The sequence below is a fragment of the Myotis davidii genome, unplaced genomic scaffold (genome assembly GCF_000327345.1).
Source record: "Myotis davidii unplaced genomic scaffold, ASM32734v1 scaffold135, whole genome shotgun sequence".
In the NCBI taxonomy this organism is placed as follows: Eukaryota; Metazoa; Chordata; class Mammalia; order Chiroptera; family Vespertilionidae; genus Myotis; species Myotis davidii.
Window position 1 is genome coordinate 8535032 of NW_006289813.1, and position 15586 is coordinate 8550617.

At 58.1% G+C, this 15586-nt stretch overlaps 1 protein-coding gene across 2 annotated transcripts; it reads left to right on the forward strand.

Moving 5' to 3' along the window:
- Positions 1-2318: 2318 nt before the first annotated feature.
- On the forward strand, positions 2319-15116 carry SLC6A18 (solute carrier family 6 (neutral amino acid transporter), member 18). 2 transcript variants are annotated; one of them, XM_006762457.2, is made up of 12 exons: positions 2319-2545; positions 4421-4561; positions 5077-5214; positions 5776-5957; positions 7690-7800; positions 8702-8814; positions 9627-9755; positions 10964-11120; positions 11473-11677; positions 12033-12192; positions 13536-13698; positions 14837-15116. In XM_006762457.2, exons 1-12 carry the CDS (start codon positions 2386-2388, stop codon positions 15041-15043), a joined length of 1866 nt encoding a protein of 621 aa, XP_006762520.1. In that variant the 5' UTR covers positions 2319-2385; the 3' UTR covers positions 15044-15116. The 2 variants fall into 2 exon arrangements, with proteins under 2 accessions (XP_006762520.1, XP_006762521.1); XM_006762458.2 differs by lacking the exons at positions 4421-4561; positions 5077-5214 and having other exon boundaries at positions 2321-2545.
- The last annotated feature ends 470 nt before the right edge of the window (positions 15117-15586 follow it).

Here is a 15586-nt window from a genome sequence, read left to right on the forward strand (position 1 = left end):
CTGCATCACGGATGTGGTGCGGCCTATGCTCGGGTCCTGCCCTGCCTTCCAAGGGAAAGTCAGTCGAAAGCAACAGCAGGAGATGGGGATGTGTTGCTGCCTTGGCTCCTTGGAACACTCTTGTTGCCCCTCCCCGTCCCTTCGCTGTCCACCCTGTGACCTAGGAGCTCCTGTAGGAATGTTGCAATTTTACCCTGTCTGCAAGAGGCCTCAGGCCCCTAGGCCAGCAAGACCCAGCTGGCAGAGAATCCCGAGTCTTGGCAATGTTCCAGCTTAATAAATATTAACCCATTTAATTATTGCTTCTGGCTGCCACAAATAGATGACAGTTAAATAAAACTCAACTTGGCATAATTGAAGGCAGAAACACCCTTTGTGTTTTTTTAAGAGGATATTAACTGTGTGAATTTTTAGCCCGATGTTGGAAAAGATGGGTTATAGGGTAACTCAGCTTGGTCACTGCGGTTAAGCACAGCTCATATGTCCTGAGCAATGTCAGGGACCGTGAGCCCCTGCCAGACCGTCCACTTGGGGCTACTTAGTGAAGGGAAGGTCTCCGCCCCATCATGGATGCAACATTCAACCTCAGCCAAAGTCACTTGGCACTTGGGGTGTTTATTTCAATGAACTGGTCACTTCCATTTCCCATGGAAACATCTGGAAGTTTAAGTTAAAGTGGACTTTTTGAGAGTTCTCTGGGCAGATTCGAGAGAACTGAGTAGAGGGTGGGACCTGCTGTCACATCCCATCCATCCACAGGAGATGCCTCACTGCACGCTCCCCTCTCCCAGCGCCTCCTGTGCAGCAGCGACCACAGATTTCAGCCCTGAAACCCGGCTGAAAACCTCCAAACACCTCGGCATGTCTGCAGTCCTCTTACACGGCCGGTCACCTGACCACCATGATCTATAGAAACCTCCAGAGGTGGGATGGGAGGCCTGCTCACAGCTCTCCACCCCAGGCCACGTTAGCACATCCCTGCCCAGGAGGCCCACAGGCCCCACCACGCTCTGGTCCCCACCACCAGGTGCCACTGGCCTCTATGGGCCCTCACCTCCTCCTCTCCACAAAGTTCTGACCCTTGATTGGGAAACGCTCATCAGCATCCGGGGGTGCAGGAGAGGAGAGACTGGGTGGGCTAATCCCACCAGTTCCTGTCCCCTGATGGGTGCCTCATTTTACAGATGTGCTAGCTTTGCAAATTGTTAGACATGCAGGTTTTATGAACATAAAGTGTATAAATAAATCATTGTATTTCATATTCTCAGCCTAACTGTTGTTCAAATGTAGAGGGATGAGCGGAGGGAGCAGCCGAGCCATCTGAAAGGATGGTGCAGAGCTGGGGTTCTGTTTCCAGGGCTTCCTCTGAAGAAGCCAAGGCCTGGTGTTCACGGAGCACAGGTGTGGTGGGTGGGGTGGCCCTGTGTGCAGTGGGTGTCACCCTGCCCACCTGCTGCCTGAGGACAGCAGTGGATGATGAGGGTGGCACTGGGTGCTGAGTGTGGGGGGAAGCTGCAGGGCTAAGAGGAGGAAGCCCATCCTACCCCACCCCCAGCCCTGACCCCAAAGGTCACCACTGTGTGATTCCATTTATATAACATTGTTGAAATAACAACTATAGATTAGTGGTGTCAGGAGTTAGGGAGAGGGTAGAAGTGGAAGGATGGTTGGTGTGTCCATAAGAAGAGACAGGAGGTGCCCTAGCTGGTTTGCTCAGTGGATGGAGCGTCGGCCTGCGGACTGAAGGGTCCCAGGTTTGATTCCAGTTGGGGGCGCGTGCCCGGGTAGCGGGCTCTATCCCCAGTGGGTGGTGTGCGGGAGGCAGCCAATCAATGATTCTCTCTTATCATTGATGTTTCTATCTCTTTCGCCCTCTCCCTTCCTCCTTGAAATCAATAAAAATATATTTTTAAAAAGAAAGAAAAAGAGACAGGAGGGACCCTCTGGTGATGGACAGGTCCTGAGCTGACATATGGACATCAACATCCCATTGTGATGTTGACAAGATAGTTGCAAGATGTTGCCACTGGGGGAACTGGGTGCATGGCTCTCTGTAGTATTTCTTAGACGATTATCTCACAATCAAGATAGCCAAGTGTGCCCCAGTCTTGGGGCCCCTTAGTGTCCCCGCAGGGAACAGGGGCCCTTGTTGGAAATGGTTCATTGGTGGTGGCACCTGCGGGCTGTCAGCACCGGGCATACGAGATGGGAGGGGGCCAAGGAGGGGCTGCGTGCCAGAGCAGGGCCTGGCTGAGTTAGCAATTAACTGGATCTATGGCTTTCCTTTAAATAACAAAAAAAATACACCTGAAGGGGAGACTGCTCCTTGCTTCAAGGCCCAGCCGAGGCTCAAGCATTGAGTCTCCAGGGTTCCAGAGACCAGGCATGGCGAGCGCCCCGGGACCAGACCCACTGGGGGACAGCAGCGAGGATGAGAGGCCCAAGTGGGACAACAAGCTCCAGTATCTCCTGAGCTGTGTGGGGTTTGCCGTGGGCCTGGGCAACATCTGGAGGTTCCCGTACCTGTGCCAGAGCCACGGGGGAGGTGAGCCTGTGCCGGCCGCATCCTCAAACAGGAGAAGGGGAGCGGTTGCACCTCGGCCTGGGTCATCACTGGTTCCTGCCGGGTGGGAGTGGTCCTTCCAGAAAGAGCGCTACGCCATGGCCCAGGGAGAGACCGTCTGAGGGCATCAGAGCTCTTGGGACCCAGGCGAACCCTCCCAACGCTGCTCCTGCCCAGCCTTGCCTTGGGGTTGCCCCTGTGTCAGACTTGCCAGGTCTTTGGTTCCTGAGTCTTTGCGCTGTCAGCTCCTTGCTCTCTTTGAAAGAAGTTGGGCTATGAGCATTCCTAAGACAGCAGGTCTCCACAGGAGGCTGCGGGTCTATGGGGAAATGCAGCCTGTTAGAGTCTCTCTCTTTTTTTTTAAATTGATTTTTAGAGAAAGGAAGCGGGTGGGGTTGTTGTTGCATTATTTAAGCACTCATTGGTTGATTCTTGTATGTGCCCTGAAAAATTGGCATATCCGGACGATGCTGTAATCAGCTGAGCTACCAGCCAGGGCAGCAGAGTCATTTTATTGCTAGAAGGACACGACTAAAGCCGTGAGCTTGTCTCTCTTGGCGCAGCGTGAACGTGCGTGAGGACTTGAGGGCACAGACAGGCACGAACCACCCTGGGCAGCCGTCCTGGATCAGCTCCAGATTTTGTCCCCCGACATGATGAGCAGGGACTTCCCAGCCGGGGCTCATTCTTCTCTGGGGCCCCACCCTCTGGTTGTCCTGCCTCCGTGCCAGGTCCACTTGCCTTCCAGGCACCTCTGCTCCTGAGCGACTTGAGGGCTCCCAGAGGGTCCCTCGAGGTGATCACCAGGCCCCAGGAGGTCTCTGGGGAAGCATTTCTTTGGGCAATTCCTCCGGCCCTTCCTGCCTCGGAAGCGAGGGTCGAAGGAAGGTCTGGGTGGGTGGGTGAGCTCTCCTCCCACGCTTTCTGGTCAGGAGCCATCCTTTCCCACTTTCAGGGCAAGCGGGTGGCTGTCCTGGTGGCCACGGGAGCCAGAGGACAGGGCTGAGTCTGAGGGAAACGGGCAGGAAGGCCTGGGCTCTGCGGGAGCTCCGTGGCTCCACTCCGCAGAGCAGAGCAGAGCAGACAAAGGCACTGCTTGATGTGGCTTGCCTGGTTATGAGGGCAACACTTCTGTAAAGTTTGCTTATTTTTTCTGAATATAAGAAGGTTCATGGCATGTAGAAATTTTCGGAAAAGTAGACGAGATGGAGGAAACTTGCCGGTCACTCGCCCCCAGAGGTGTCAGAACCTTTATGGGGGTTTGGGGCAAGGCAGCACCTTGAGCCTTGTGTCTCCCGACAGTAAGCCTCCCCCAGGCCCCTCGGAAAGCTCACAGTACCATTCTCCCGACAGCCCGGGGAGGCCACAGGGTCTGGGGTGGGAGAGCCGGCCCGGTCTGCAGGCCTTGCAGGCAGAGGCTGCAGGTCCTGATCATGCTGGGTGCCCGGGTCTGTGGCTCTGGGAGAAGCCAGGGCTCCTCTCACATGGCTCAGCCACCAGGACCAAGCTTTCTGTTCTGCTCCTTCCACTGTACTGAGGGACAGAGAGACAGGTCCCACCCCAACACGGGGCACAGCTGGGCAGACAATCTGAGGCACTGACCTTCCCCAGAATTCTGTGTGAATGGGGCAGCTCCACGTCCCGAGGGAGCCGGTCACCAGGGGTGACGGGGTCTCAATAGGAACAGAACAGCCCATTTGCTGATGAAAGCACCCCCGAAGCACTGACAAGCTGGATGCAGCCAGGTGATTTAAGACAGCCACACCGGGCCCCAGGTGCGCTCCGTCCCCTCTCTGGGAGGCCGCGGTGATCGTCCTGCCCAGGTGCCATGCCCTGCTGACCACACCGTCCTTGCAGGGGCCTTCCTCATCCCCTACCTCATCGCCCTGGCCTTCGAGGGGATCCCGCTGTTCCACATCGAGCTCGCCATCGGCCAGCGCCTGCGCAGAGGCAGTGTCGGGGTGTGGAAGGCCATCTCTCCCTACCTGGGCGGAGTCGGTACGCTGCCTTTCTGGGACCCCTGCCCACAGCTGCAGGGGAGGGACAGGGTGAGGGCTGCCGTTCCAGGGCGTGGTGGGTTTGCTTGTGATTCAGAACCTGCAGGCAAAGGAGGGACCTGGTGTAAAGGTGCAGGGAGACCCCGGCAGGAGTGTCCCTGTGGGAGCCACCCCCAGTCACACTCCAAGGAGGCCCCATTGGGTTCCCCTGAGGATGGACTTGAGTGGAGGGTGTTGCATGGAGTGAGCTCAGGGTGCAGGAGAAGGAGGCAACAGTCTGGCCCCACAGAGCAGCGGCAGGCTGTCCCGTGTCCTGAGCCCTGTGGGCCTGTGCCCACGCTGAGCCCGCGTGCCCCGGAAGCTCGTGGGCATGGATGAAGGGGCCCAGCAGGGCTTCATAAAATGATGCGTCCTCAGCCAGGAGATTCAGCCAGACGTGGGCAGCAGAAATGGCGGAAGGTGAGTCAAGACAGTCTGTAACAGGGAGGACGGTGATGGTCCGTCGTGTGCCCACAGGGCTGGGCTGCTTCACCGCATCCTTCCTGATCAGTCTCTACTACAACACCGTCCTGACCTGGGTGCTGTGGTACCTCCTCAACTCCTTCCAGCACCCGCTGCCCTGGAGCACCTGCCCGCTGAACCTCAACCAGACAGGTAGTGCCCGGGACCGGGGGAGTTCATGCTCTGCCTTCGCGCGGAGCCCCCATGGTCACCCTGAAATAGCGCATCTGAGCTCCGGTTCTCTTCTCCTGTGTCTCTGCTCACTGCTGGGCCCAGGGGCCCACAGACACGCTCCGCTGTGGGCTCAGAGCCACGCTGGGCCCAGTGATGAGAGGGTGAGCAGGGGATGGAGGCGTTGGCTGAAATAGGTTGTTAGGTCCAGACCCCAGCCTGGTGCTAGATCTGACTAGATCTCGGCAATGTGGGAAATGGTCATTGTTTTCAGCAGTTTGCTCACGCTCTCCCCTTCCACCTCTGGTTGGTATGAGCTTGCGTTTCACTCATTCTGAACCATGCTGACCCTGATGCCTGACGGTAAGTCAGGCCTGGAGGCTCCCTGTGTCCACCCCATTGGCCATGCTGGGTGCCCTGGGCAGCAAAGGGCACCGGTCCAGGGTGCATTATGCACAGTCTCATTCTTGGGCGGAGGATTGCAAAGCCCAAATCCCACCTGAGCCCTGAGGCCATCCCCGTGACCAGACCTCCTGGTTTCAGGGTTCGTGGAGGAGTGCCAGGGCAGCAGCTCCGTCAGCTACTTCTGGTACCGGCAGACACTGAATATCACGGCCGACATCGACTACAGCGGCTCCATCCAGTGGCGGCTGCTGGTCTGCTTGGCAGCCTGCTGGGCAGTCCTATACCTGTGTGTCATCAGAGGCATCGAATCCACCGGAAAGGTGAGAGCCTGCGGGGCAGACCCTCTCCCTCACTCCCTCCAGCTGCAGAGCCCTCCTCCCCCCACTGCCGTCAGAGTGGGTTTAGAGCAGGGGTGGGCAAACTTTTTGACTCGAGGGCCACAATGGGTTCTTAAACTGGACCGGAGGGCCGGAACAAAAGCATGGATAGAGTGTTTGTGTGAACTAATATAAATTCAAAGTAAACATCATTACATAAAAGGGTACGGTCTTTTTTTTTTTAGTTTTATTCATTTCAAACGGGCCGGATTCGGCCCGCGGGCCGTGGTTTGCCCACGGCTGGATTAGAGGCTCTGCTGGGAGAGGCTTGGGCATCAAGACTGTCATATCTCCTTGGATAATCAATGCCTTTATCCGTACAGAGTGACCGTCTTACCCTAGTCATAGACTTTGCTCTGAAGTTGATTAAGATATTAACATAGCCACCCAGCCTTCTCTGACCATGTTGACATCCTATGTTTTTCCATTCTGCTTCTTTTAAACTGTTGGAACCTCTGTTTAAAGTGCGTTTCTTGTCCTCGACAGCATGCAGTGGTCTTGCCTTTTCCCCAATCTAATCTGATGATCCCTGCCTTTTGTGTAGGGTGTTCAAACCGCTTACATTTAATGCAATTATTGATCTGATTCATATAAGTCTGTCACTTGTGTTTGTTTTGAACTTGTTAGGTCTGTTCTTTGTTTCTTTTTCTTTCTTTTTTGAGTATATCCTCCCCCCCCCCCCTTTAATCCTCACCTCAGGATATATTTTTAAATGATTCCAAAGAGAGAGGAAGAGAGAGGGAGAGACAGAGAAACATCAATATAAGAGAAAAAAACATCCATTGGCTGCCTCACACACAATCCCTGAGTGGGGATTGAACTCATAACCTAGGTATGTGCCCTGACTGGGACTTGAACTTCTGACCCTTTGGTGTGCAGGACGTTGCTTCAACCAACTGAGCCATATCAGCCAGGGCCATACCTATCTTTTTAAGTCATTTCGTGCAGGTCCAGGCACCTGCAGACCCCGGCTCCGGGTCGTGGCTGTGCGGATCTTGCACAGACCCACCCATGTGTGGACCTGGATGCTCCTCAGTGGGCGTGTGGGCGTCACAGCTCCTCTCACATGAGGGTCTCCACACTTGAGAGGACTGGAGTTACTGAGGGTGGCGGAGCAGCCGTGAGGCCCAACAAGCCAGCCAGCTACTCCAGGCGGCCCGGTTATGAAAGTCCCTAATGATGTGCCAGGGTGACCGCCAAAGTCAGTCTGGGGGCAGTGAGAAAAGAGATTTATTTTGCATCGACACCGTGTGTGCAGACTCCTGCCCAAACCGGGCTGAGAGTGGGTGCGGGTGTGGGCAAGAGTGGGACCCCGAGGACCTGAGAGTGGCCAGCCAGGGAGTCAAGTGGGAAGAGGTGAAGCGAGAACTCAATGCCCGCAGTGTGAACAAGAGGGAGGCCGCCACACAGGAAGTCAGTGCTTCCCTCAGCTGACCCACAGGCACAAACACCTATGTGAGTCCACTGTGACCACCACAGTGAGCTCCGACCCCTCCAGGCTTGACCAGATCCTACCCACCACCTCCCCAGTGCCCTCCACCCTGACCTGACTGGGTCCCAGATGAATGACGGGCCACTGGCCGCTGAGGCTTTTCCCCAGCAGGCCAGCCTCTCTAAAGATTTTTATGCGGAACAGATACCATTAAAAAGTCTCACAATCTGGTCTTTCTTTCAGGTAATTTACTTCACAGCCTTGTTCCCCTACCTGGTCCTGACCATCTTCCTTATCAGAGGACTCACCCTGCCCGGCGCGACAGAAGGGTTAATCTACCTGTTCACTCCCAACGTAAGTGGGTCTCAAATGGAAGTCCAGGCACCAGGGAGCACACAAGTAGGGCCACAGCCAAGCCCAGCCAAGCTTATCCCACCCCCTGGCCTTGTGGGGTAAGGAGGAGGAGGAGGAGGGGGGGGGAGCGTGGGCCTCGGGAAGGAGGTCAGGGTTAGGGTGAAGGAAGCAGGAGGAGGACACGGTTTGGGGCATGCGGACTTTGGTGCTTGCAGGATGTTGGGCTCAGGGGAGAGGCTGGCTGGGCACCTGCTGTCCCATCCCTAGTGCCCTGGACCCCACACCTCTGAGAACCTTGTCTAGCTTCACAGCCCCACCAGGCAAGGAGCCATGGGACCAAGGGGCCTGCCCACCAGAGCCCACAGCCCTTCTAGACATTCCATGCTCTCCAGATCCCAGCAGCCCCTGGGAGCTTCTGGGGGCTGCACCACACGCTCCAGGCTCCCCAGGCAGTGCCCGCCCCAGAGGAAGGGAAAGGAAGGAAAGGGGACATTTGTGTGGAAGTGTGTTTGCTCCCCCACCCCACCACCCCCCTGCAGGTGGGAGACTTCAAGTCACTCAAATCCACCAGGTCTGAGAGGAGCAGATCAGCACACCCAGGTTCAAGTCGCTCAGACCCATTTCCAGCCTGAGAGGGTCTGCAGCCAAGTTCTCAGCACCCAGGTGTCCCATGTGGACGGGAGCTGTGGGTTCTTTGACACGTCACAGGACGGGAGGCCGAGTTTGCAAGCGGCCCTTCCAAGCACACTCCCTCCTGCATGGTCCTCAACTGCCCCTGGGCCTGAGCAGGTGACACCATTCATGACCGCTGCCCAGAGGAAGTCCTGGGCAAGCCCTGGGACAGCAGGCGTGGGGCAGGTGAGGTTGGCCTGTGGCACAGGGGCCTCCCGTCTCCCTCCAGATGCAGACCCTCCAGAGCCCCCGGGTGTGGCTGGACGCAGCCACCCAGATATTCTTCTCTCTGTCCTTGGCCTTCGGAGGACACATCGCGTTAGCGAGTTACAACCCGCCCAGGTAGGGCCGGGCTCGGGTGGGTCCCTTCCAACCGAGGTGCCGAGGTGCCGGGCCTGTCTCACTAAGCACATCTTTATGGGGCTTTCTGCCTGGGACAGAGGGCAAGCGAAGGTGAACAGGAGATGAGACCAGATTCTGGGCATTCCAGCAATTACTGAGTCATCCCCGGGGCCGGAGGTCAGGGAATCCAGGCAGCCGCCCGCACGTTCCGGAGCTGCTGCTGGAAGAGAGCCCAGATAACGAAACTCAGAAACAAGGCCATAACCGGGGAGGGCACACCAACACAGACCATACGTTTGGCTCCTGAGGTCGCGGAGCAGAGATGCCACGTGTGTCGCCTCTGTAGTCACTAAAGCAGACTCGGCCTCCGCTCTGCAAGGAGCCACAGCCACCTGGTACTCCCGTTACAACCACGGCATCGTAAACTACACAGTGGAGGCCCTGTGACACCCCTAAACCGAATTCCTGTGGTGTCAGTGTTCCCACCCCTCAGAGCGGGCAGGGGCAGGGGGTGGAAGCCAGCTGGGACCTGGCTGTGTTGACAAGTTACTGTCTCAACTCTCACCCCAGTAGCTCGTGTGCTGTTAGTTCACCCACCTCAGCAGCCTGGAGGCAGGAGGGGCTGGTGAGGAGGGGTGGGTGGGAGGGGCCAAGGCTGTCCTGAGAGCATCAGGAATAGCGCAGAGTTTCTGGGTTACACACAGGAGGGCTCAGGAGCAGCGTGGGGGCATCCAGATGGGGTGCTGAGGCAGCGCTCCCTCCGAGTGTCCTCCCCGAGGGCCTAACCACAGCCAGGCGCTCCATCTGCTCAGGAACGACTGTGAGAAGGACGCAGTGACCATCGCCCTGATCAACAGCATGACCTCCCTCTACGCCTCCATTGCTGTCTTCTCTGTCTTGGGGTTCAAGGCGGCCAATGACTATGGGCGCTGCTTGGACAGGTGAGCACAGTGTCCTGGGGCCACCAGATGGGGCCTGCTGCCCTTAGGGTCCCACTCAGTGACCTCCTCGTTCCTTAGGGCAGGAGGGGGAGTGTCCCCCAAAGGGTATGTTCACCCAGAGCATAGAACGTGACCTGATTTGAAAATAGGGTCTTTGCAGAGAGTGTTGATCAAGATGAGATCATACAGGATAGTATGCCCTGAATCCAGGAGAGGGTTCTTATATGAGACAGACACACAGGGAGAGGCCGTGTGATGACAAGCAGAGGCTGCAGGGGTACGGCCACGGCCCGGCAAGCCGAGAGCACCAGGAGCTGGAGAGGCAGGAAGGACGCCCCTGAGAGCCGCAGAAGGTGCTCCGCCATGTCCACGCCATGTCCACGGTGCTAACGTGACACTGTTCTGAGGTGCTGGGCCGAGCCTGCAGAGGGAGGAAGAGGACAGACAGTGCTCCCAGGAGGGGCGGAAGGTTCCAGAGGTGCTGCGGGCCTGTGCCCTGGGGGGCAGTGTAATTCCCCGGAGACGCCTGGTGAACCCGAGCTGTTGATCCATTAACTGGGCTAGGGGTCAGCCGGTTGAGCTTCCAGGCGGTGTGTCCTATTCACTGCATTTAGTGACACATCAGTACTGTCCTTGAGGGACATTTAAACAGCAAAATCACCATCAAAAGGCTCAAAAGATGTGAAAGCCGTGGCCCTAACTGGGCTGTAAGAAGGACCCTGTCCACAGTAGAGGTGAGACAGGAAGGCGGTGCAGGCCTGCCGCTCTGAACATGTCCTCGGATACAACGGAAGGGCCACGGTGCTGACTCTGAGGTTACACATAACTGCAACAAGCAGGCAAACTTGCAAATACAGAAGCACCTACGATACTCCTTTGGGTCAGGAGCCCTGGAGGCGGCGCGCAGCTTTTCCGACTGTGAGGCTAGAGGAGCCGAGCTTGGCCCACCCTCCCCGGGCCTTCGGGGAGCCCTGCGCCCAGTGTCGGCTGGGGACCCACAGATGCAGGAGGCAAGGAGCTGCCACTGCCCAGGGCCAGTCGTACCTACCGGCGAGCGAACCCTCCAGGCCCGCCCTCCACCAGGTGTCCTGGAGACCCTGGCAGCTCCGAGGGGCTGACCCTCACTGGAATGGTCGTGGTCCTTTCTGGGCGTGTTCACTTGTGGGAGCCGGGCCCACTGAGCGCTTACTCCGCCTCTGTCCCTGCAGGAACATCCTCAGCCTCACCAATGAGTTTGATTTCCCAGACCAGAGCATCTCCAGGGACGAGTACGCTGCTGTCCTCACACACCTGAATGCCACCCAGCCTGAGAGGTTGGCTGGGCTGCACCTGGAGTCCTGCCGTCTGCAAGACTTTCTGGATAAGGTACTGAGGGCCTGGCCTTGCTGCTGACCAGGGGAGGGTGTCACTGGCTGTGGAGGAGTTGGCAGCGGCGCACAGAGCCCGCTGACTCTCGGGGTCCGTGCAGCAGGCTGAGATGGGCAGGTCCTCGGAGCAGTGGTCTGATGGTGCCTGAGCCCAGCGGCCCAGGTCCCAGGGCACATGCTGGCTGCAGGCTGTTGAAGGCACCTCACCCGAGGCCAGGAGGGTGTCAGGGCATGTGTCTCACAGCGCAGGACATGTTGGTGCATGTGTCTGAGCATGAGGAGTGTCGGTGTATGTGTCAAGCTTAAAGCCCGTGCACGTGTGTCCCAGTGCGGCTGTGTGTGTCTTGCAGAGTGCCTCAGGCACAGGCCTGGCCTTCATTGTCTTCACGGAGGCCATCCTGCACATGCCGGGAGCGCCCGCGTGGGCCGTGCTCTTCTTCGCGATGCTGTTCACCTTGGGACTGTCATCCATGTTCGGGAACATCGAGGGTGTCATCACGCCACTCCTGGATATGGGGGTCCTGCCACGATGGGTTCCCAAGGAGATCCTGACTGGTGAGTGTCCTCGCTGTTCACCTGCTTCTGGTTTCACTCCTACACACTGTCCAGACACCCTCCTCCATGAGGGCTCGAGGGCCGTGTCAGTCTCATGGAGGGCGGTGTCAGCCTTGTCACCTCTCAGGGCTGGTCCCAGGGGCCCTATACTGACTCCCAAGGGCCATGATGGGGAGCGGAGCAGGGCTGGAGCAGGGATCCCTTCTCACACTGCCCTCTGAGGCCAGTCCCACAAAACTCCTGCCCTCTGGGCACAGTTCATGAATCAGGGGGGACAAGCAGACAGGGGGAGGGTGGGAGAGCTGGGCGGGCAGCAGCAGGGCGGCTTGCGAGGCATGAGTGTGCGTGCCCGCAGGGACAGTCTGCCTGCTCTGCTTCCTCGTGGCAACTTGCTTCACGCTGCAGTCCGGGAACTACTGGCTCGAGGTTTTCGACAAATACGCTGCTTCCCTGAACCTGATCATCTTCGCCTTCTTCGAGGTGATCGGCGTCGTCTATGTTTATGGGATGGAACGGTGAGTTCCACTGCCTTTGGCATCGGTGGGGCTGGGGTCCTGCCCCTCTGTCCCCAGCATCCCTCGTATACAATGTCTGGGCATCGTGGCTGCCAGTCTCCAGGGCAGCTACAGGGATGAGACAGAATCATCTGAGGCCCCTCCCAAGAGTGGCACCCAGGTATCCATAGAAGCCCCCACAGGACCCACCCATGTGGCTGTGCCGGCCTCCCAGACTGTGGGGAGACAAGAAACAAAATGGCTAGTTTCCAGCCACGTGGGGCAGACTCCTCAAGTACAAGGATAGGTAGACGCTAGGGCACAGGAGGCCCAGATGCCCTCCTAGAGGCCTCTGAGAAGGCTTCGCACCTGTCCTACCCATCTCTACCTGGCTCAGGCCTGCTGCATACTTGTCACTCACACCTTCACTTACATGTTCACTCACACCTGGACTCCCACCTGCATTCGCACCTGTAACTTGCACCTGCCACACACACACTCAGACCTGCCACCCCTGACCACAGCCTTGCCCGAGTGGCCCTAGAGGTTGTACTCTCTGTCCTTGGTTCCAAGGAATATTGGAAGTCACAAATCCAGGGCCTTCCCCCTGCTCTGTGGGCACAGGGGCCAGCGTGCTTGTCCCGAGGTGAGACACTGCCCACCTGGAGAGGAGCAAGTGAGAGGCAGCTGTCTGGCAGGGGCCTGACCTGGTAATGTGGGATGAACACTGAGCCCTGGACTTCAGCCAGTTGTGGGATCTTGGGAAACACCTGGAGTGGAGCTGGGCTGGAGGGAGCAAGCAGAGGGAGGACCTCAGGGGGTCCTGCCCTTCCATTGGCTTCTAGATGCAGTTGCTGTACACTCGGGGTCAATGCTGTCCAGGTCCCTTCTCCACCCTGGGCACTGAGGGCACCAGGTCAGGCACCTGCTTCCTTCTCACAGCTGGGCTGGCAGGAGCTTTGCTGCTTCTCACCCAGCAGCTGAGCCTCCCAGGGGTGGAACTCACAGTTCCTGCCCAGAGGCACCTCACCCAGGGGCCAGGCTGGGGCCGGGCTGACCTCCTCCTTGCTGACTGGCACAGGCCAGGAGCCCCTCAAGCATCCCCTGCCCAGTCCCCTTCCTCGGCTGGACTGACCTTGCTCAGGACATTTCCACTTAGCGATGGGAGTTGAGTCCTCATCAGGATCTGAGAGGGCTGCCCGTCGGGTGGCTACTCAGGAAGCCATGGGGGCAAAGGATGGCATGGAGTGGGGGACAGCCCCTCAGGCCACATCTTGGTGACACTGGATGAAGCTGCTAGCGGAGCATGTGGGCTTGCAGACATGGGGCCCGGTGGAGGAACCTAAGCCCAATGTCTCTGGCAGGTTCTGTGACGACATTGAATGGATGACCGGGAGGCGGCCTGGCCTCTACTGGCGTGTGACCTGGAAGGTCATCAGCCCCCTGCTGCTGCTGACCATCTTCGTGGCTTATATTATCTTCCTGGTCTGGACAACACTGAGCTACAAGGCCTGGAACCCCCAATACGTAGGTCCTTCGGATGGGGCCCCAGGGACCCTGGGATCTGCCTCGGGCCTGGCCCGGCTCTGATGCTCCCAGGCCCAGATGACATTCATGGTGGACAAGTATACCCTAAGTGACCCTGTGGGCTGCCTTTGCTGTGTCACCCGAGGTCAGGGGGCCCTGAGAGTGCCCTGGAGCATCAGCGGTGACTCAGGCAGCCCGGACAGCCTCAGCCAGTAGCAGGAGGACGAGCAATTTCCAGACTCTGGTGACATCACAGGTCCCCCCCATAGCCCCGCACACAGAGGTGTAGCCTCCAGCTGCACGTCCCAAGTGCTGTGGGGACAAGCTCCTCACACTGCCCACTCCTAGTCTGAGATGAGAGAAGGTGCATGTAGCACGTGTCACTGAACTGCCACCAAGCCCTGTCCGAGGGCTGAGCCATGTGGCCCGGCTGACCTGCCACCCTGTCTAGCCACTCTGAACCTCACTGTGCCCCTGTGGGGAGCATGGAAGCAATTCCGTCCAAATCCCCCTATGGAGAGGGGGTCTGCCCAGGACACCATGGGCAGAAGGAGACATGGAGATGTTTCTCAAAGAATTTTTGTGAACATTATCCTATTAGGTTCATACAGTAGTGCCTTGTGAACCTCAAAGGAAGGACCTGAAGTCGGCGTGTTGTCTCGTTCCCCAACAGAGGGGACAGAGGGGGTCCCAGGGCCTAATGATGCCCCGTGGATTAGGCCAAGGCAACCTCATGATGGTGGGTTCCCTCAGGTGCACAGGGTGGCTCTTTTCAGAACACAGCCCCTTAGGTTCTTGGCCTGTCTCTCAGAGCCCAGCCCCAACAGGAGGCTCGGCCCATGTCCTGTCCTAAGCCTTCATCCCCCTGTGCCCTCATTGCTCAGCCCATGTCCTGTCCTAAGCCTTCATCCCCCTGTGCCCTCACTGCTCAGGGAGCAGCCTCTGGCCCCGTGTCTTTTCCATTCATCCACCTGGAATGAACCAACCTGCTGCTTCATTTCAGGAAGAGAGTGGGGGAAGCTGCCCACCCACCACATTCACTTGGCTGCGGGTCAGCCTCGCTCTGCCCTGGTGGTGGGTCGGGGGGGACGCTGCCCCCTCCCTCGGACACTCACCCTGTGGCCTTGTATCTCTGCAGAAGCAATTCCCTTCGCGGCAGGAGAAGTCCTACCCGGGCTGGGTGCAGGCCATCTGTGGGCTCCTGTCCTTCTTGCCTGCACTGTTGGTCCCGGGAGTTGCGATGGCCCAGCTGCCCATCTGGCGCAGGCGGAAGCAGGAGAATGTGCAGCAGAACATGCGCCTGAAGCTGCAGGACAGCAAGGTCTCCAACAGCGAGGTCCGCTGAGGGCGGGAGGTCCTAGCTTGTACGCCCTCGCTCACAGATCACCCGACCCCATTATACTCACTGACCCCGAGACCTGTAGTTATTGCTTCCAGACACTCTCACGCCTCCGAACCTCTCAACACACAGCCCAGCTTAGACATCACCGTCCATACTGTTCGCCACATGGGAAAAAGCCCGGCATCTGGTGCCTGGGGCCCTGCGGGCTGGGGTCCTGCGCTGCACTGTCTGAGTGACCATAGGATGCACCTGGCAGATCCATGGGCAAAGTGGCAGGGAGGTCCTGCTGCCAAGCAGGCCAGAGGAGGGGGTCCTGAGGAAGCCACATTCACACCCTTTGCACTGGCCTTGCGCCATGTGGGTGGTGGGAATTTCAGGCTGATCTCCAAGGCGAAGTGAATGAGTTCCTGCCTGCAGCAGCCCCTGCACCTAGCGCACTCAGGTCATGGGACCATCTGCCATGGCCACCCAGGCGAAGAGAACCATGCAGGCAGCAGGACACGGGTTTGTCTCAGGCGAGGTGGGCAGCCTGATAAGGAGAGTCAC

Excerpts from the sequence above, each read along its gene's own strand:
- SLC6A18 (XM_006762457.2), top strand. The coding sequence starts at position 2,386 with ATGGCGAGCGCCCCGGGACCAGACCCACTGGGGGACAGCAGCGAGGAT. Across the intron at positions 2,546-4,420 it reads GTGCCAGAGCCACGGGGGAG|GGGCCTTCCTCATCCCCTAC; the intron begins GTGAGCCTGTGC and ends CCGTCCTTGCAG. Across the intron at positions 8,815-9,626 it reads GCGAGTTACAACCCGCCCAG|GAACGACTGTGAGAAGGACG; the intron begins GTAGGGCCGGGC and ends CCATCTGCTCAG.